The sequence below is a fragment of the Pipra filicauda genome, unplaced genomic scaffold (genome assembly GCF_003945595.2).
Source record: "Pipra filicauda isolate LSUMZ 115617 unplaced genomic scaffold, ASM394559v2 scaffold552_size545530_pilon, whole genome shotgun sequence".
Classification (NCBI taxonomy): Eukaryota; Metazoa; Chordata; class Aves; order Passeriformes; family Pipridae; genus Pipra; species Pipra filicauda.
Window position 1 is genome coordinate 423107 of NW_024104701.1, and position 16427 is coordinate 439533.

General features: G+C 42.9%; 1 protein-coding gene across 1 annotated transcript in view; it reads right to left on the reverse strand.

The window, feature by feature from the left end:
• The window catches only part of SIM2 (SIM bHLH transcription factor 2), a 57424-nt gene that overhangs the window by 27549 nt on the left and 13448 nt on the right, over window positions 1-16427 (reverse strand). The window contains exon 4 of the mRNA XM_027730059.2: window positions 12282-12390. Coding sequence (XP_027585860.1) covers window positions 12282-12390 — 109 coding nt within the window. The remainder of the gene's footprint in view (window positions 1-12281; window positions 12391-16427) is intronic.

Here is a 16427-nt window from a genome sequence, read left to right on the forward strand (position 1 = left end):
AACCACACTGCTTATTTATTACTGGGGATTTCCAAACTGCCTATAACATTCCCCTCGATGAGTTCACTGAGGTGTTTATGTCTCAGCCTCAGCCCTTCTGCTTCCCCACTCCATCTCTGCCCTCAGGATTTATTTCACCTTTGTGTTAGAATTCCCTGTGAAAGTTGGACAAGTCAACATGATAATGTCTCCAAAATTCTGGTTTTGCCACCCTTCACAAGGCACCTTGGTTTTGAACATCTAATACCAGTCCCTGTTGGTAAAGGGAAGGAGGAGTGTCCTTTGAAGTGTAGATAAATGAAGATACTCTCCAAAATAATAACAGAGTGGGAAGCAAGACAATTCAGTGGGTTTGGAATAAATTGAGTGTACGTAGCTGGTCATGCCCAGACCTTCTGGCCTCCATATGCAGCGTTATTACCTGTTTCACTGACTTCCAAAACCATTTTAGTAAGTTATTTTTAAACTGATATTGTAATGGATAACCTCCAGAAATGTTTCAGTATTTTTTATAGCTCAGGTAGGCACATATTTTCTGCCAGGAGTATGTTACTGTTATCTGTAATGTTAATTATTCCCCTTAACAGTTTCAGACACCATAAATAGTTCTGAGCTGTTTTTTTTTTTTACTGAAAATGCATTTTGGCAGAACACAACTATATAAAGACAAGAAAGAGAACTCATCTGGTACATCTCTGAGCAGGAAAATCAGGGAAACAGAAGAGTTCCCAGCTTTGTTGCAGTGTGTGTTTCCTCCTAACTCCCCATAAAGTTCCCACTGTCATCAGTTGGAGCCTTGCTGTGATTTAACTGCTCAGTTGTATTCCTGATTTTTGTGCATCCATCACCCAGTGAACCCCCTCTTGGCCACACACCTGCACTGGTTTGAGCCTCACACCACTACCTGGAAACCAACTCCCTCTCTATAATAAGTTCTGAGTTTAAAAGTCTGAAGATACAACCACAGAAAATGGATTTAGAAGGGAGGAAAAAGAAACACTTCCTGAGTATTTGAATTTTCCATTTATCTCCCTAATTCAAATTAGATCCTTATGGGGAAAAACAGGTACTTGAATGAATTGACACACCTGATGTGAAGTTTTAAATATAAACTTAGACTGTTTGATGAGAGGAAGGCACAGGGTACAGATTGTTACTGCTGAAACCTGATCTCATGAGGAAAGAATGGATCTGGACATTGGGAACATCAGTGAAGCTCATGGCTTCAATAGGGATGACCTCACACCAGGACAGGAGGGATATGGAGCTCCTGGAGTGGGTCCAGCAGAGGCTGCAGAGATGCCAAAGGGATGGAGCATCTCTGGGAGCAGGAAAGGCTGAGGGAGCTGGGGCTGTTCAGCCTCCAGAGCAGACACTGAGAGGGGACCTCCCCCAGGTCTGGAGGGGCTGCAGGGAGGGGGCAGAGGATGGACCAGGCTCTGCTCGGGGGGGCCCAGCAATGGCACAAGAGGAACGGGCAGGAACTGATGCCCAGGAAGTTCCACCTGGACAGGAGGAAGAACTTCTTTGCTGGGCAGTGACCCAGCACTGAACAGAGACCAGAGAGGGTGTGGAGTCTCCTCACTGGAGATATTCCAGAACCATCTGGACACAATCCTGTGCCATGTGCTCTGGGATGACCCTGCTGGAGCAGGGAGGTTGTGGGCCCTTCCAACCCTCCCCATTGTGTGATTCTGTGTCAAGGTGCCCAGTGAATAATGTGCAGGTGCTCCATGGAATCTGGTTTGCAGGGTTGGAGCCAGAGAACACAAAAGCCACCACAGTGAGATCCTTGTGAGTATGTTTGAGTGAGGGCATAAAATCTACGGCCAAACTTTGAGACTGACTCACTGGCAAGGGAAAGCAGAATCCCAGAATCATTTGGGTTGGAAAAGCCCTCCCAGCCCATGGATCCCCCCTGTGCCCCATCCCCACCTTGTCCCCCAGCCCAGAGCACTGAGTGCCACGGCCAGGCCTTCCTGGGACACCTCCAGGGCTGGGCACTCCAAACCTCCCTGGGCAGCCCCTGACAAGGCCTGACCACCCTTTCCAGGAGGAAATTCCTCCTGATGTCCAACCTGAGCCTCCCCTGGCACACTTTGAGGCCATTTCCTGGAAGAAGAGACTGATCCCCAGCTGGCTACAAGCAGGAGCAGGACATGGATGTTGTCCCTGGTGATCTGAGAGCTGTCAGTGTGTTTGTGGTGGCTGTCAAAGCTCTGCTGTCCGTGGTGATCTGTCCCTGGTGGGCTCTGTGTACCTGTGTGTGCCTACTGGGAATAAAACCATCTCCAGGCCTGATGGAAAGGTTGTAAAATACGAAGGAGCAACAAGACCAAACCCCTCACATAAAAAATTGGATGTGCAAGACCGTGAAGGGTGTGAATTAGTGTTCATATAAAATTAGTCTTCGTATTAACTGGTACCTTCACCAGTGTGACTCCTTCAGTACTCTCGAAAGTAGAAGGAGTGGGCAGAAAAGTAAAAAAGAACTGAATTAAATTTGCAGTTGTAAAGCTGAGAAATAAAAGCCCTGGTATCCTGCTGGATGATAACACAGCCATCAGTATAATGCAGAACTTCAAATATCACATCCAGGCTGTACCTGATGTAATTAAGATCATCTGCTCTGATGAAGAGGATGTGGAAAGAAAATGAGGTACTTAAAGGTTTAGCCAGCAGAGAGGGAGGCACTGAATATTCAAACAGGAGAAATCAGATGAGTTCTGAGCAGAGTGATTACTGAGGCAGCTGTCCTGCTGCAGAGGTTAATCACAAAATTGTGAGGAATAGGAGACGTGGAAACTCAGGATAAAGCAGGGGAAAGAAAGCCTGTGGCACAAATAGTGAGTACCTGCTCTAAAAACAGAACAGGGATGTCATGGGATGGAGCAAAAGTCTCAAATTAGGGAAGGCACAAAACTGGCAAATATAAAATAAGCACTTCAGGCTTAAATAAGAGGTGAATGTAATCAATTATTCTGAAAAGTTGTGAGTTTATCAATCGGAATGAAGTTTTGAAAAACTGGGAAAAAACAACAGCATAAAGCATCTTGGCCTACTAATGCAATTATTGATATCACTGGTGTTCTTTCAAGCAAAGCTGTGAGCACAGAGAGAATCCTTGGGCTATCAAGAAGGTTTGAAACAGAAAAGATACCAGTGAAGTGCTGCCAGTTCTTAAGTAACTAAAGATCAAGGGATCTGCGGATTAAGCACATAGATATGAAACTTGAGAGAGAGAATAATGACTAGGAAAATGTTATGATTAATAAAATGTCATGACTGAGCCAGAATATAAATAATACTGAAGGAAAATGGCCTTCTTAATTAGTAGAGAATATTCATAGCACCTAATAACTGAAGTTTAACCACTGCATTTAATTATTTGTATATATAATCTATGTAAATGTATTCGTGTAAGGGATGTTGACACATCTTTAAGTGTTAAGAAAATGTTCAAAAATCAATGTATAAACTATTTCTGTTCATCACAGAGAAAAGGTGAGACCAACAGGTTGCAGACATCCTTAAGGTCCTTTCCAACCCAACTGTTCTATGATTCCATGATTCTGTGGACTCAGAATCCGTATCCATGTCCAAGATGTCCATTTCAACTCCACCACTGTTGATTTTTTTACCAAACTCCACGTTTCCCACATCAGGTTATTAGGAGTATTTCTATTCTACTAATTATTCCTACATTTCCTGGCCAGCTCACAAAGCTCCCTCCCTCAAGCTCTGTTATGATGGAGTTTAGTAGATCCAATAAAAGCCATAAATGAGGCAGAAAATAAATGGCTTCATTTAAATCTCAGCCCAAACTTTTCCCTACATCCCCACAGAGCTGAAACACAGCAATCCATGAACGAGAACATAGAAAAACCCTGCTGGCTATGGACAAACAGAAGATGTATTTCTCTCTCAGGGCACAAAGTCCCATTTCTACAAAGTGTGTCCTCTCCAATAATCGCTTTTTTTTTTCCTTAGCTCGTCCATCATGCAACACAGTTTGACTTCAAGCACTGGGCAAGAATAAAACAGCCTGTTTATATTCTACAGATTTGTATTTTCACGCTGTCATAAACAGAATAAATGTCGTGGTAAAGGAAATGAGCCTTTGCTATTTCGGATGAAGAATCTGTGCATTTGTTCATTCCTGTTGCACGACTGCCAAGCAGGATTCTCCAAGCCTTTCTGTGAAATTATGGTTAGCTTTATGGAAGCCAGAATTGTCCATCCCTAGAGGAGCAACTATGAAATTCATCTTTGCTTTCAACTCCATCTTTCATCTATTTTGAAAGAAGGCAGTCACACAATTCTGTGGTTGCACAGTGGACTCAGAAAACAGTTCCTCGTGACTTTTTCCCACAGTTTCACCTCTCGTGCCTTTATTTTCCCTAAGGTAAAAGCTGCTATTTTACACCCCGTTTCCAAAGCTCTCAAGTTTTGACATGAGCAAAATATGACATCGTTTCGTTGCAGAATCGCTTTGTAAATGAACATAAACGGGGATGCAAAGTGCACAGTGCTGCACCAAGAGCTGTTTTAGGAGTGTGCATCCCGTCTGTCACTCCAAGAAAACTGTGAAGCAGCATTAAAATTGGGAACTCCAAACACAACTGATGGGTCAGATTTCAGCTCCAGTGCAGGAGGCCAAAACTGTTCTCAAGGGGCACTTTTAGAGCAGGTCACCAGATTCTGCCTTCCCTCATGGCCACCTTGTGTGGAGACACACACCTGCATCCTCTGGAGACAAGGCACAGGTGGGATAAGCTCCATCCATGTCCCTGCTGGACTGTTCTACAGGTGGAAACACAGATACCACAAGTTCATGTGTGGATGACACTTTTCTGCCCATCCCCCAAGCAGTCTGCGTATTTTTTTCCCTTTTGGTTGTTATTCAGTGGTTATTTCCATCTTACCTCCTCTGTTCTCAAAAGTCACACGTGTTCTACTCTTATTCTTGTGTGGTCTGCAAGGCATCTGGGTCCCACACAGCACAGTGCTGATAAAATAGGATGTGAGGATCTTGGCTTGACTCTTGTGAGCACAACAAGGCTCTAGATTTGTGTGAGACACAGAATCACAGAATCACAGAATGGTTTGGGTTGGAAGGGACCTCAAAGATCATCCAGTGCCATGGGCAGGGACACCTTCCACCAGACCAGGTTGCTCCAAGCCCCGTCCAACCTGGCCTTGGACACTTCCAGGGATCCAGGGGCAGCCACAGATGCTCTGGGTAACCTGTGCCAGGACCTCCCCACCCTCACAGGGAAGGATTCCTTCCCAATATCCCATCTAACCCTGCCCTCCTTCAGCTTAAAGCCATTCCCCCTTGTCCTTTCCCTTGTCCAAAGTTCCTCTCCAGCTTTCCTGGAGCCCCTTTAGGCACTGGAAGAGGCTCTAAGATCTCCCTGGAGCCTTCTCTTCTCCGAGCTGAACAGGAGACAGAATGCCACAACCTGTATCCCTTAATCCTGGATGAGGGTGACACCACCTTCTAAACCAAAAAAGAAGTGAAAACACTGTAGACACCTAGAGAAAAGATGCTTCCACAGCAGCACACACAGTTTTAAGACAGTCCTCAAGCTGGGAATTTGGGATTGACCAACAGAAGTGGGTTGGTTTTCCCTGGTTTTCCCTTGGTTTTCCCTGGTAATGCTCCAGCTGTGGTAGGAAAGGGATCAGTTCTGCTGTTGGCCTGTCCTAGAGTTCCAAACTTGAACAAATTACCCAGGATCTCCTCCCCTTTTAGACAGTTTGTTCTGTGTCCTGATTATATTCAGAAGCCTGGCAGGGGGTAAATTGTCTCTGTTATCATTCCTGCCATCCAAACTGAGCTGTTTACTTGCATTTACCCAAATTTTCCCTTTTTCCTGTAAGTGATACTTCCAAACTTTCCTTGGAGAAAAATCTCAACAGAGCACTAGGCAGAAAGGGGAACAACAGGATTTACAGTGAGACTCTGCTCTTTTTGGTATATTGTACTCTTTTTATATTAAAATGATGTTTCAGTGGCTTGTCAGCAACCCTCTTTTCCACTTTTGTCCATCAAAAATTCTATTTTCTATGTTCCTCAAGTTTAAAGTAACCCTAACAAACAGTGGCAACAGGATCATGTTAAACCATTATCATTCAGCAATGGTTCTCCTGTAAAATATTTTTAAATTAATGAAAACTAAAATCCCTGCCAGTGTTTGTCTTTTGCACACGTGCTGCTAGAAAAAAAAAATTCTTTACAACTCAGTGTAAAAGAGATGTCAAATTTTCTATCCCCTTCTTTTGATGTCAAACTTTATGTGTGGAGGGAAGAAGTTCTTCCCTGAGAGGAAAAGTGTGGGATTTGCTTCTGGGCTGAGTGAAATGGTGCCCTTAAAGCATCAGCTGGAGTGGAGAAAGCCTGACCTAATGTATTCCACAGTCCTTGTGGAACTCACATTAGGCTTATAACTAATCATATAGGAATTATCCAGTTGTTAGCAGACAACTGGAATGTCTGCAGCAACTACCACGTTTCTTTTTCCCTTTCCCTGCTCTGGGGAATGTTAATAAACAGCTTTTAGTGCACCGTGCCTTGGTGTGAGTCAGCAAAATTTGGGGCGCTGTAGATGTTTTAGAGGTTTAAAATCTCAGAAAAAGCAATTGAAACCAACAAGAGACACAAAATGCCTGGCTGGAAACACACACTGAAGAGTAGCACAAAATGCTGAAACCTTCTCAGCATTGATTAATTCCTTGAATCCCTCTCAGCATTGTTTAATTCCTTGTCTTGGTGAACCCGCAAATATCTTTTATTTTGCTTGTTTTCTTGCTTGTGTCAGCTGCAGTCTCAAGAGATGGATGGTTTAGTGTTACTGCCCTGCTACAGGCCCTCCACTCCGTGCTGTGAACTGTGAGAGAAAACTTCCTGCAGACACAGCGAGTAGAGACAGTTCAGCAACAAAAACATTTTAAAAGTAACATCATTTGAGGGCATAAGGTCCTGATTGCAGCCCAGCTTGTGCTGGCACATTGTTCCCTCCAAAGATTGTGCTTTGGAGGTCAGTAATCCTGGAGCAATCCTCAGCATTCAGTCCCTGATATCCAGCCACTGTTTTGGACACGTTATCACCTCTGGAGAGGGCACTTGGTGACATCACCTCCCAAACCTCTGCCAGCACTGTCCCCCCATCCTGCCAGTACCAAAATGCTTTGCTGCTGAGCTGTGGCTACTTAGACTTACTGGCCAGGTGGACATTTAGGTTTAAGCTCCACATGAGGTGAGGAAAGGGGCAAACTCCTCCCCTGCCTGCAGGAAGTTCTGGAGCTGCTGTTCATCACCAGCTCTGCTCTGGGCTGGGGTGGCCTCACCTCGAGCCTGGGGGCAATTTTGGGCACCACAATACAAGATCTAAAGCTCTTAGGGGGTGTCCAAAGGATGGATACAAAGATGGTGAAGGGTTTAGAGGGGTGGCAGGAGGAGCAGCTGAGGGCACTTGGCTGGTGCAGCTGGAGCAGAGGAGCCCCAGGGCAGAGCTCAGCGGGGGCTGCAGCTCCTCCCCAGGGGCAGCTCCGACCTCTGGGAGCAGGGACAGGACCCAGGGAAGGGCTGGAGCTGGGACAGGGCAGGTCAGGGTGGATCTCAGGACAAGGTTCTTCCCCCAGAGGCTGGTGGGCACTGCCCAGGCTCCCCAGGGCAGTGGGCACGGCCCCAAGGCTGCCAGAGCTCCAGGAGGGTTTGGACAACGCTCTGAGGGACAGGGGGGAGTGTTGAGGTGTCCTGGGCAGGGCCAGGGCTTGGACTGGATGATCCTGGTGGGTCCCTTCTAACTCAGGGTATTCTGGGATTCAATGACTAGGCAGAATTTGGCCTGGCACCACAACCAACACCTAATAGTTCTCCTACACTAAGGAGGGGAGATCTGCAACACTCACCAAGTCTCTACAGTCAGTCTGAAACAAAACTTTGCAGGTATCCAGGACTCAAAAACTACTACTGCCCTGTCATTTCCTGGGAGAGAGGCCCAGGAATGCTGATACCAGCCTTTACAACAAATACAGGTGGCACAGGGCGTGCAAAACTGAGGTGCAAGCCTTCACAGGTACAAAACTAAGCCAAAGCACACTACAGTGCTGCAGACCAGAAACACAGTCAGCAATATCTGCAAAGGTGTGAAGGGCCAGGGAAGTCATCTGAAATGTGAGCACAGCCAGGACACATAATTTGGAATCGATATCGAAATATTTTTTCCTCTTTTATTTCTTTCTTTTTCTTTCTGCTAACTCACCCCAGTCAAATATAATGGATTTATTTCATTACAATTGGTGCAAAGTCGGCCTGAAGACTCGCAGGTGAGGTGATTCACTGGGCCATATTCTGCTTTTAATATGTATGTGAGGGAGATTATTCTTTTTTTCCCACCCCAGCCACCCTCAGAAAGAGAGTCCAGCTGTTGGCTTCTCTCGTAGCAAAGCTCATATTGCTTTGCATTTTCACCCCTGGCCACGTAAGTAAAAAGGCAGCTCAAAGACTTTGTTAAGTCAGAGCTGAAATTCTCCAAAGCCCCCCCAGATCATGGGGCTTATGGCTTTCATTGAGTCATGGCTTGTAGACTTAAAAAAAGGAGCATGAGCTCTCAGTTGTGACCTGGGCGGTGCAGGCCATTAAAATTCAGCCTGATGCCCCCGTGCTGAGCTTCTTTTTGCCTGAATTCTGTCTTCTCTGACACGCAGCCTTGGGCTGAAGGCATCAAAACTGGAAGAAATCACTGCTTCCCTCAGTGTTTTCTTCTTGTGGTTAATCAGACTCCCAGCTATGAATGAATGCATTATTCCAACTCGAGTTTTTGTGGTTTCAGTGCACAGAAGTTGCTCCTTGATACGTTTTTACTTCTAAACCAGCCCTTTGGTTCCCAGTGTTTTCTTTCCTCGGAAATATGTACACACAGTAATCAATCAATCCCAACCTTCTTTCTGATAAACCAAACAGATCATAGAATGATAGAATGGTTTGGATTGGAAAGGACCTTAAAGATCATCCTGTTCCAACCCCCTGCCATGGGCAGGGACACCTTCCACTAGCTCAGGTTGCTCCAGGGCCCATCCAACGTGGTCTTGGACACTTCCAGGGATCCAGGGGCAGCCACAGCTTCTCTGGAAAACCTACTCCAGGCCCTCCCCACCCTCACAGTTCACCAGCATCCATATTACCAGAACTTATTACCTTTAATCTAGCTATGAAGTCCCAGCTTCTGGAAGTATGTGATTATTCAAGTATTTCCACTGTCTTTTAGAAAAACAAAATTATGTACCTGCCATATTTGGGGTGTGCCTTGTTCTACCTGAAACATGAGGAAGTCCAGGGCGAACTTAAAATGTAATAATTTAAGAAGGTTCATGCCTTTTAAACTAATATATAATTTTTTCTTACACCGAGGTGAGTTATCTGAAGAAAAACAACGTGACAGGATTATATAAAGAACTTCCTACTACCTTTGATTTTATGCAGTAATTTGAATTTCCCTGCGAAATAAATAGAGGTCAAATCCAAATTTACAAAGACCATAAAACTGGAGGTCAAAAATAATCTGTACTCGGTGTTATTTAATACCAGTAACAGAATACCACAAAGTGTAGATATGTCTGTTGACATTTGTGATTTTATTCCTCTCAGAACAGATCTTATCCAGCTACAACTGCTGAAATAACACCTGAACTAAACATGTATCCAAATATCTGGGCACTTTATGTGAGCCAAGCTGTAAATTTCTGATATAAAAATCCATGTCTGCAGTGGAATATTGATTTTACACCTAAGTAATGCCCCAGATTGGAGCAATCTATAACGTAATAAAGGTATAAAAGGAATGTTTTTATTTGACTTGATGATTCAGCCGTGTTTTAGAATATTAAAAGATATAAAAAGAAACTGAAATGACAAAAAATTCTCTTTAAAAAATCTATTTTCCTCCTTTTTTTTTTTTAAAATAAAGCCACTTCCACTCAACTGCCCTCTGTCCTAAGTTATTGTTGGAACTCCATCTTTTGCCTAAATATTGAAAATATCTACTCAGATACAGATGGAAGTTGCTTCATTCCTGCCATTTATTAAATAGGTTTCAGGTCTTCACTGGATTAAAATAGGAAACCTGCTTTGATTTGTGTAGTTTAAAAATTATAGTAGCATTTTGTAGTTTAAAATTATATCTTAAAGATATAATTAAGATTTATCTCTCAAGATACATACGTATAAAACACTGCAGAAGAGGGAATTACTGGCACAGGGGAGGCAAAAAAAATATAAATATTTGTTCACTCTGTCAATTTTAGGAAGATTTAACTGTAGATTCTGTTTTTTTTAATACACCCACTCCATGTGTTTTATGGGGAAGAGATTTCCATAAAATATTCCATATTTCCATAAAATAATCTCTGTACAAACCAGGACACAGCTGAACTCCCTTATTTATCTTCTCCAGGTCTAAGAATCCAAATAAGATCCTGTTGTTTGGAGGTTTTTATCACTCTCCTCTGCTACACAAAATTTTATACCAAATATACCCCAAATGGATCACAATTCCAAGGGAATTTTCCTTTAACTTTGCACTAATGAGAAACCAGAGCCTGATTTTGATAACTAAACAGCATCTATACAGGGGGAGGAAAAGAAAGGTATGGAGAATGAGGGATATATTTGGGAAGAACAGGAAGAGCTGTGGGATTATTTGCTTCATTCCAACCAGACCCTTGTGACTTTAAATCTGTAAAAATCTCCAATAATAAATTAATATATATGTGTATTTTAAGAAAAACAGGAGGCTATTGGCATTGGCAAGGCAGTAGGGATAAGAATATCCTACTAGCAATTTTGGATACCAGAAAAACTGCATGAAAATCATGGATTTCACAGGATCAGCAAGGCTGGAAGAGACCTTCAAGATCATCCAGTTCCACCATCAACCCAACACCACCAAAATCACCCCTAAACCATTTATATCAGGGGGTATCTCCTCTGCTTATCAGTAAGGTAGGAAAAAAGGGGGAAAAAAATCCTGTCTTAAAAAATGTCAAACTTAAAAAATAACCTGAGCAAACTGTGAAATAGTCAAGTAACTATGAAATAGTCAAGCTAGGAGAGGCCCAGAAAAATAAGAGTTTGTTTTCCAAGACCCCCCCAAAGGGAGTTTGTTTTCCAAGACAACCTGTCTGGGGAGGAAGAAAAGAGGAGGAGGCTGAGATAATTCTTCCATTAGCACCTCTCAGAGCAGTAAATGTGCTTCCAGGCACACCAGACTTCCCTGGATCCAGAGGGAACGTGGCTCTGCCCTGATGGAATCACAGGAGTCAGAACCAAGCACAGAAAATGCAGAGGCACCAGAACTGTGGGAAAAAAATGACTGATCCTAAATAGAATTGTGGGTGTGAACCCAAAATGCCTCGTGTTTTTAGACTGGGATAAACTAGCAGGGTGGGAGGTCTAAGTGATTCAGCAATTATGAAATATATGTGAAAGCACGTTGGATGGAGCCAGATTATGGCTGATATTTTAAAATTCAGAGAATTGCCCCCAGTGAAACAAAAGCTACTGAAGAAGGTGGTGCAAAGATGAGAATGACTTATTATCATAGTTCTATAGCAGTTATATATAGTAGTTATTGCACTGAAGTAACAGCACAAAAAGGGTTGTGTCCATATTTATGAGCACAGCCAGGGTGACAGCAGGGCAAGAGAACTTTATTTTCCTGGAGAAAACTCTTTTTTAAATGAGTTTCTACAATTCAAATCATTTACAAACCCAATTCCACTCTTCCTACAGTGGGGAGCATTAGGTCTGGCTTTTTGTCCAAGCTTCAAATTTAACAGTTGTTTCAAAAATATTAAAAATATCCTCCTATCTACCAATTGCCTGATGCTTTGGTGGGATTTTTTTCCACTAAGACCATGTAGCTTCAGCTGTGCCCAGTTAGGCCAACAACACTTCTGCAACCTCAGCAGTGATGACAAAACAACAGAGACGAAATGGCCACTGGGCAAAATCTAAAAAGCTGTTTAAAACTGCACGGGCTGCACGGCATGAGAGGCATTATTTAATCTGGGGGAGCTGATTCCTTTTAGTGCAGCAACCCAAAATCCTGCACTGTGGTTTCAGGTTCGTGTTCCTCCTCCTCCTCCTCCCTTTGTGGACACCTTCAAACGGGATAAATACGAACTTAAGGAATCACAGAATGCTTTGGGTTGGAAATTTTCACTTCTATTTTTTTTTTTTTATACTTTTTCACTTGTGGTTCGATCACAGGTACCTTGCAAGAGGTGAGGATGGAGAGGCTGGTGAGCAGTAAGGACAGCTGTCATCTCATCGTGATCAGAAGGGTGGATGTACTCGTAAATGCTGTTTCCAGTGAGCTCCACCTGTGGAGGGGACACGTAACACAAGCAGCTGGTTCATTTTTTTTTGTCCTTAAGCAACCCAAGCCCTGCAGCTGGGTGACCACACACCAGTTTTAGAGCAGGAGGTTGATGTATCAAACCCATCTTCCAAATTACACCCATTAAACTGAATTCACCTCTTCTTCAGCACCAGTTAATATTGTTATGGGAATTTCTGGTGGTGCACCAGAGGCAGAAGAGCTGCTGCTGGAGAGACCTGGGAATGAAATGATAAACTGGAGCAGCTGTAGAAATGTTTGATCGCCACGAAACGGGGTGAAAACCTCCGGGGACGGCCTTAATGTCCCTCAAGGGGGCAGATATTTAAAAAATAACGTTTCTGCAGGTTCCCAGAAACTCTCACCTGCGCTCAGCTGGCAGCTGAGCTCTCTGAGCCAAAACCACCCCACTCACACAATCCCTTTGTGCCTTTTCAAAGCCCATCGGCCGCGCTCCATCCGCAGCCGGGGAATTCAAAAGGCAGACTTCCCCGGATTTTCACTGCTCTAGGCAGACATGGGGGGGTAAAGACTAGATCTGCCTGAAATATTCCCTCTTCTCCCTCGAACTTTGCTGGGGCAGGGATGGATTTCTGCCTTTCCCACCTAAGAGCTGTGGCACACACGATCAAACGAGCGGCGGGCGCGGCCTCTCCGCGACTCCCGTTTGCCACGTCTAAAACCCACCCACAGAAGTCTCCAGATAGAGGCAGTAATTGATTTAAGGAGCCAACCAATACTTTGAGCCTGTGTTTTAAATTAGTGTCAGGCTGCCCAATTGTTCTGAGTGGCCTGATGTGCCTTGGGCCCCCAAGATCAGAGGCAGCTGAGAGGTGAAGTAATTTAACCCATTATTCTGAGCCAATCCTGCTGCTTTGCTGAGATGTGTGAGTTGCCTTTTCTTCGGAATAAATGAAGTTGTCTGCCCCACAAAGCAATCTTTTTCTGAAAATGTTTCTCATCCTTCCATTTTCTGCATTATTCATGGAATGTCTCTTCCCAGGGCTATGCAAACTAACTTTTTTTTATTCCCCACTGCTCCTTTCCAACAGCCCCTCCCTGCAAAAACAAAAACACCAACACTGATTTGATGTTTGAACCAGACTAAAACTTCACTGAGTAAGGGGGAAAAAAAGTGGAAGGGAAAGAGAAAGGAAAGAGAAAAAGAAAGAGAAAAGAAAGATAAAAGAAAGAAAGAAAGATAAAAGAAAGAAAGAAAGATAAAAGAAAGACAGAAAGATAAAAGAAAGAGAGGAAGGAAAGAAAGAAAAGGAGAAAGAAAAAGAAAGAAAGAAGAAGAGGAAGAGAGAGAGAAAGAAAGAGAGAAAGAAAAAGAAAGAAAGAAAGGAGATAAAGAAAGAAAGAGAAAGAAAGAAAAAGAAAGAAAAAGAAAGAAGGAAAGAAGGAAAGAAAGAAAGAGGAAAGAGGGAGAGGGGAAGGGGAAAAGAAAAAGAGGAAAAGGATATTATCTATGTTGCTCCATTTATATAATTTTCTCTAAAAGTTCTCCTTAAAAAGCACTGGCTGCTCCTTTTCAGGACAGAAACAGGTGGGGACTTGTTACAGTGACAACCCATATTCAAGTTTTAGTGGCAGGGGAGGAAGGAGAACACACACATCTCACTGTGAATCATGCTTGGCAATGCTTCTCTTTCTTTATAATTACAAGGGGGAAAAACATACTGTAAACGTCCATTTTTTAACCTATGGACTCGTTAAAAAATTCTGATTATTCTTATGGGGATAAACACTTCAATGGTCAAAACATGAAAAAAATTCCCATTAAAAAAATGCACAGCTGAGGTCAGTGTTTAAAGCAAAAGGAGCATCACTTATGACCCTGCTCTTATCATTTTGTCTTTGGCTAATAGTGATTTTTCTTCTGAAAGTTTTACCCTTGAAATTAAAACACTTCCATCAAAGAGAATTTACCTCCCAAAAAGTAAAAACTCGTGGGTGGCTCTGTCTGAACAATCTCTCCCTTCAATATAAAGACTTTCTTACCCAAAAAAAACCACCAATCAACCTGACCAGACACATCAACTGCAGCAAAGCAAAAAGATCCTGTTGCATCTCTGCTGTTACCAACTATAATCACGACCACACAAGCTCTTAAAAACTGTAACTCATGGGCATCTCTCTTGCTTTTCCCCAAAATCATCACCTAATTTGAAAAGGAAACACACACGGGACTCGAAGGTCCCGGTTTTATCCGAAAGCGTAATTTATATTCTGGTATAATTTGATATTTAAAATTCAACCCCAGAATGTTTTATCCGAGTAAACGACCGGTTTTTCCTCGTTACACACACACAGAGGAACATTTTTGGCTCGAGGGGCGTGTTTGGAACCCCCTGGGAGGGGGGGAAACCAGCGGGAGGTGAAACGTTCGACGCCCGAAAACCAAAATTGACTGTAAAAAATTGGGAGTGGAAACACAAAAGCCACCAGCGAGGAGATGGGGGGTGGGACCATGTGAGAGTCAAATAACCCAAATATGGATCCATAATTTGGAAACCCACCACAAGCTCCCGCTCTGCAAGGGCCCATTTCAGGCCGTTTTAAAGCCTGCAATGAAACGCTGAAAACTTTGCCCAAAAAAATAAAAAGAAATAAATACACAAATTATATGGTTCGATTCATAAACCTTCTAAAATCCCATGCCTTGGGCTTATTAAACCTTGATGCAGCTTTTTAATGTCTGTAAATACCTGCTTACTACCAAATATCACCATTTCCTACTAAGAGGGTTTTTATGTGTAACTCAGCTGTATATTTTTTTTTTCCTGCCCAGGAATGATCCATAATAAACACAGAGGACTAAGTGGGTGGATTCTAGAGCAAATAATTACATGTTTTGCCTTTCAGATACTGATTTGATGGAGGTAAAACAAACCCCTGGAAAAGTTCAGATGTTTGTGGTTAAATATTTCAAGATTTATCAAAAGGCAAAGATAAGCTTGGCTCCCTCGTGGGTCCAGAAAATGGGTGGAATAAACTCCAGACCTTCAAAATAAAATAAAAATACATCGTTCACCATTGTTTCCTAAGAGGATTTTTCTCTCCATTTCGTGTCTTTGGACTCTAAGGGGAAAAAATATTTGGGGAATTTGAAACCTATTTGTTATCCACGGAAAAAAAGAGGCAAGGAATTGGCTGCCTCAACCAGCACAAAGTCAGTTCATCAGTGGTCTGAGGCCAGCTGGAATTAGATGGAAGAGGGGGGTCCTAATCATCAGTATTTACAATATTTACTGTTACACTTGAGGGCAAATCAAAACCCAAAGCCACAAGCTAAGTGGCAGGCCCCCAAAATGAAGATGTAGATTCTTCAGAAATCCTGTTTCTGATCATCTGCAGGCAGAGAACTGAGCAAGGTCCTGCTGTAAAACAATCCTCGGTGTTGTTTTGAAAGGCATGACCAGTTTCACCACACCAGCCAGCGAAGCTCTAATTTTTCAGAAACTCTAATTTCTCTCCGCTGGAGAAAAAAAAAATTCGAGATCAACCAGAAGATAAAGGCGGCTGTCACTGGCCTCCAAAAATATCCTGCAAAAATATTTTGAAATGGCCTTTTTTATTTGGTTTAAATATACATATATTTTAAACAAATTGCAATTTAACTGGAAATTAGACGTGTGGACTAGTTAATTGTCAAATTATTCAATAAAAAGGCCTTTCTGTGCCCACTCTAAAAGATTTTCTACAATCACCATCACTCTGCTCTCAGCTTGTATTGGCTGGAGCTCTGTAAGAGCACTTGTTGAAAATACAGTGTGGGATTATAACTCGCAGAATTTACTTCTCCCTGACCAATCTCATTCTTGTTGATGTCAGTGGCAAAATTCCCAGTGATTTCCAGAGAAGCAGGAACAAGAACTCATTTAGAGCCCTGGGAAGCTTGCAGGAATATCCCAGTGTTAATGTATTAATATCCTAGTGAGTTAATATTAATATTAATGTTAACGTTACTGAGAGCAAAATTATCCCCTCAAAAATAAAATATTGACACACAGCAAG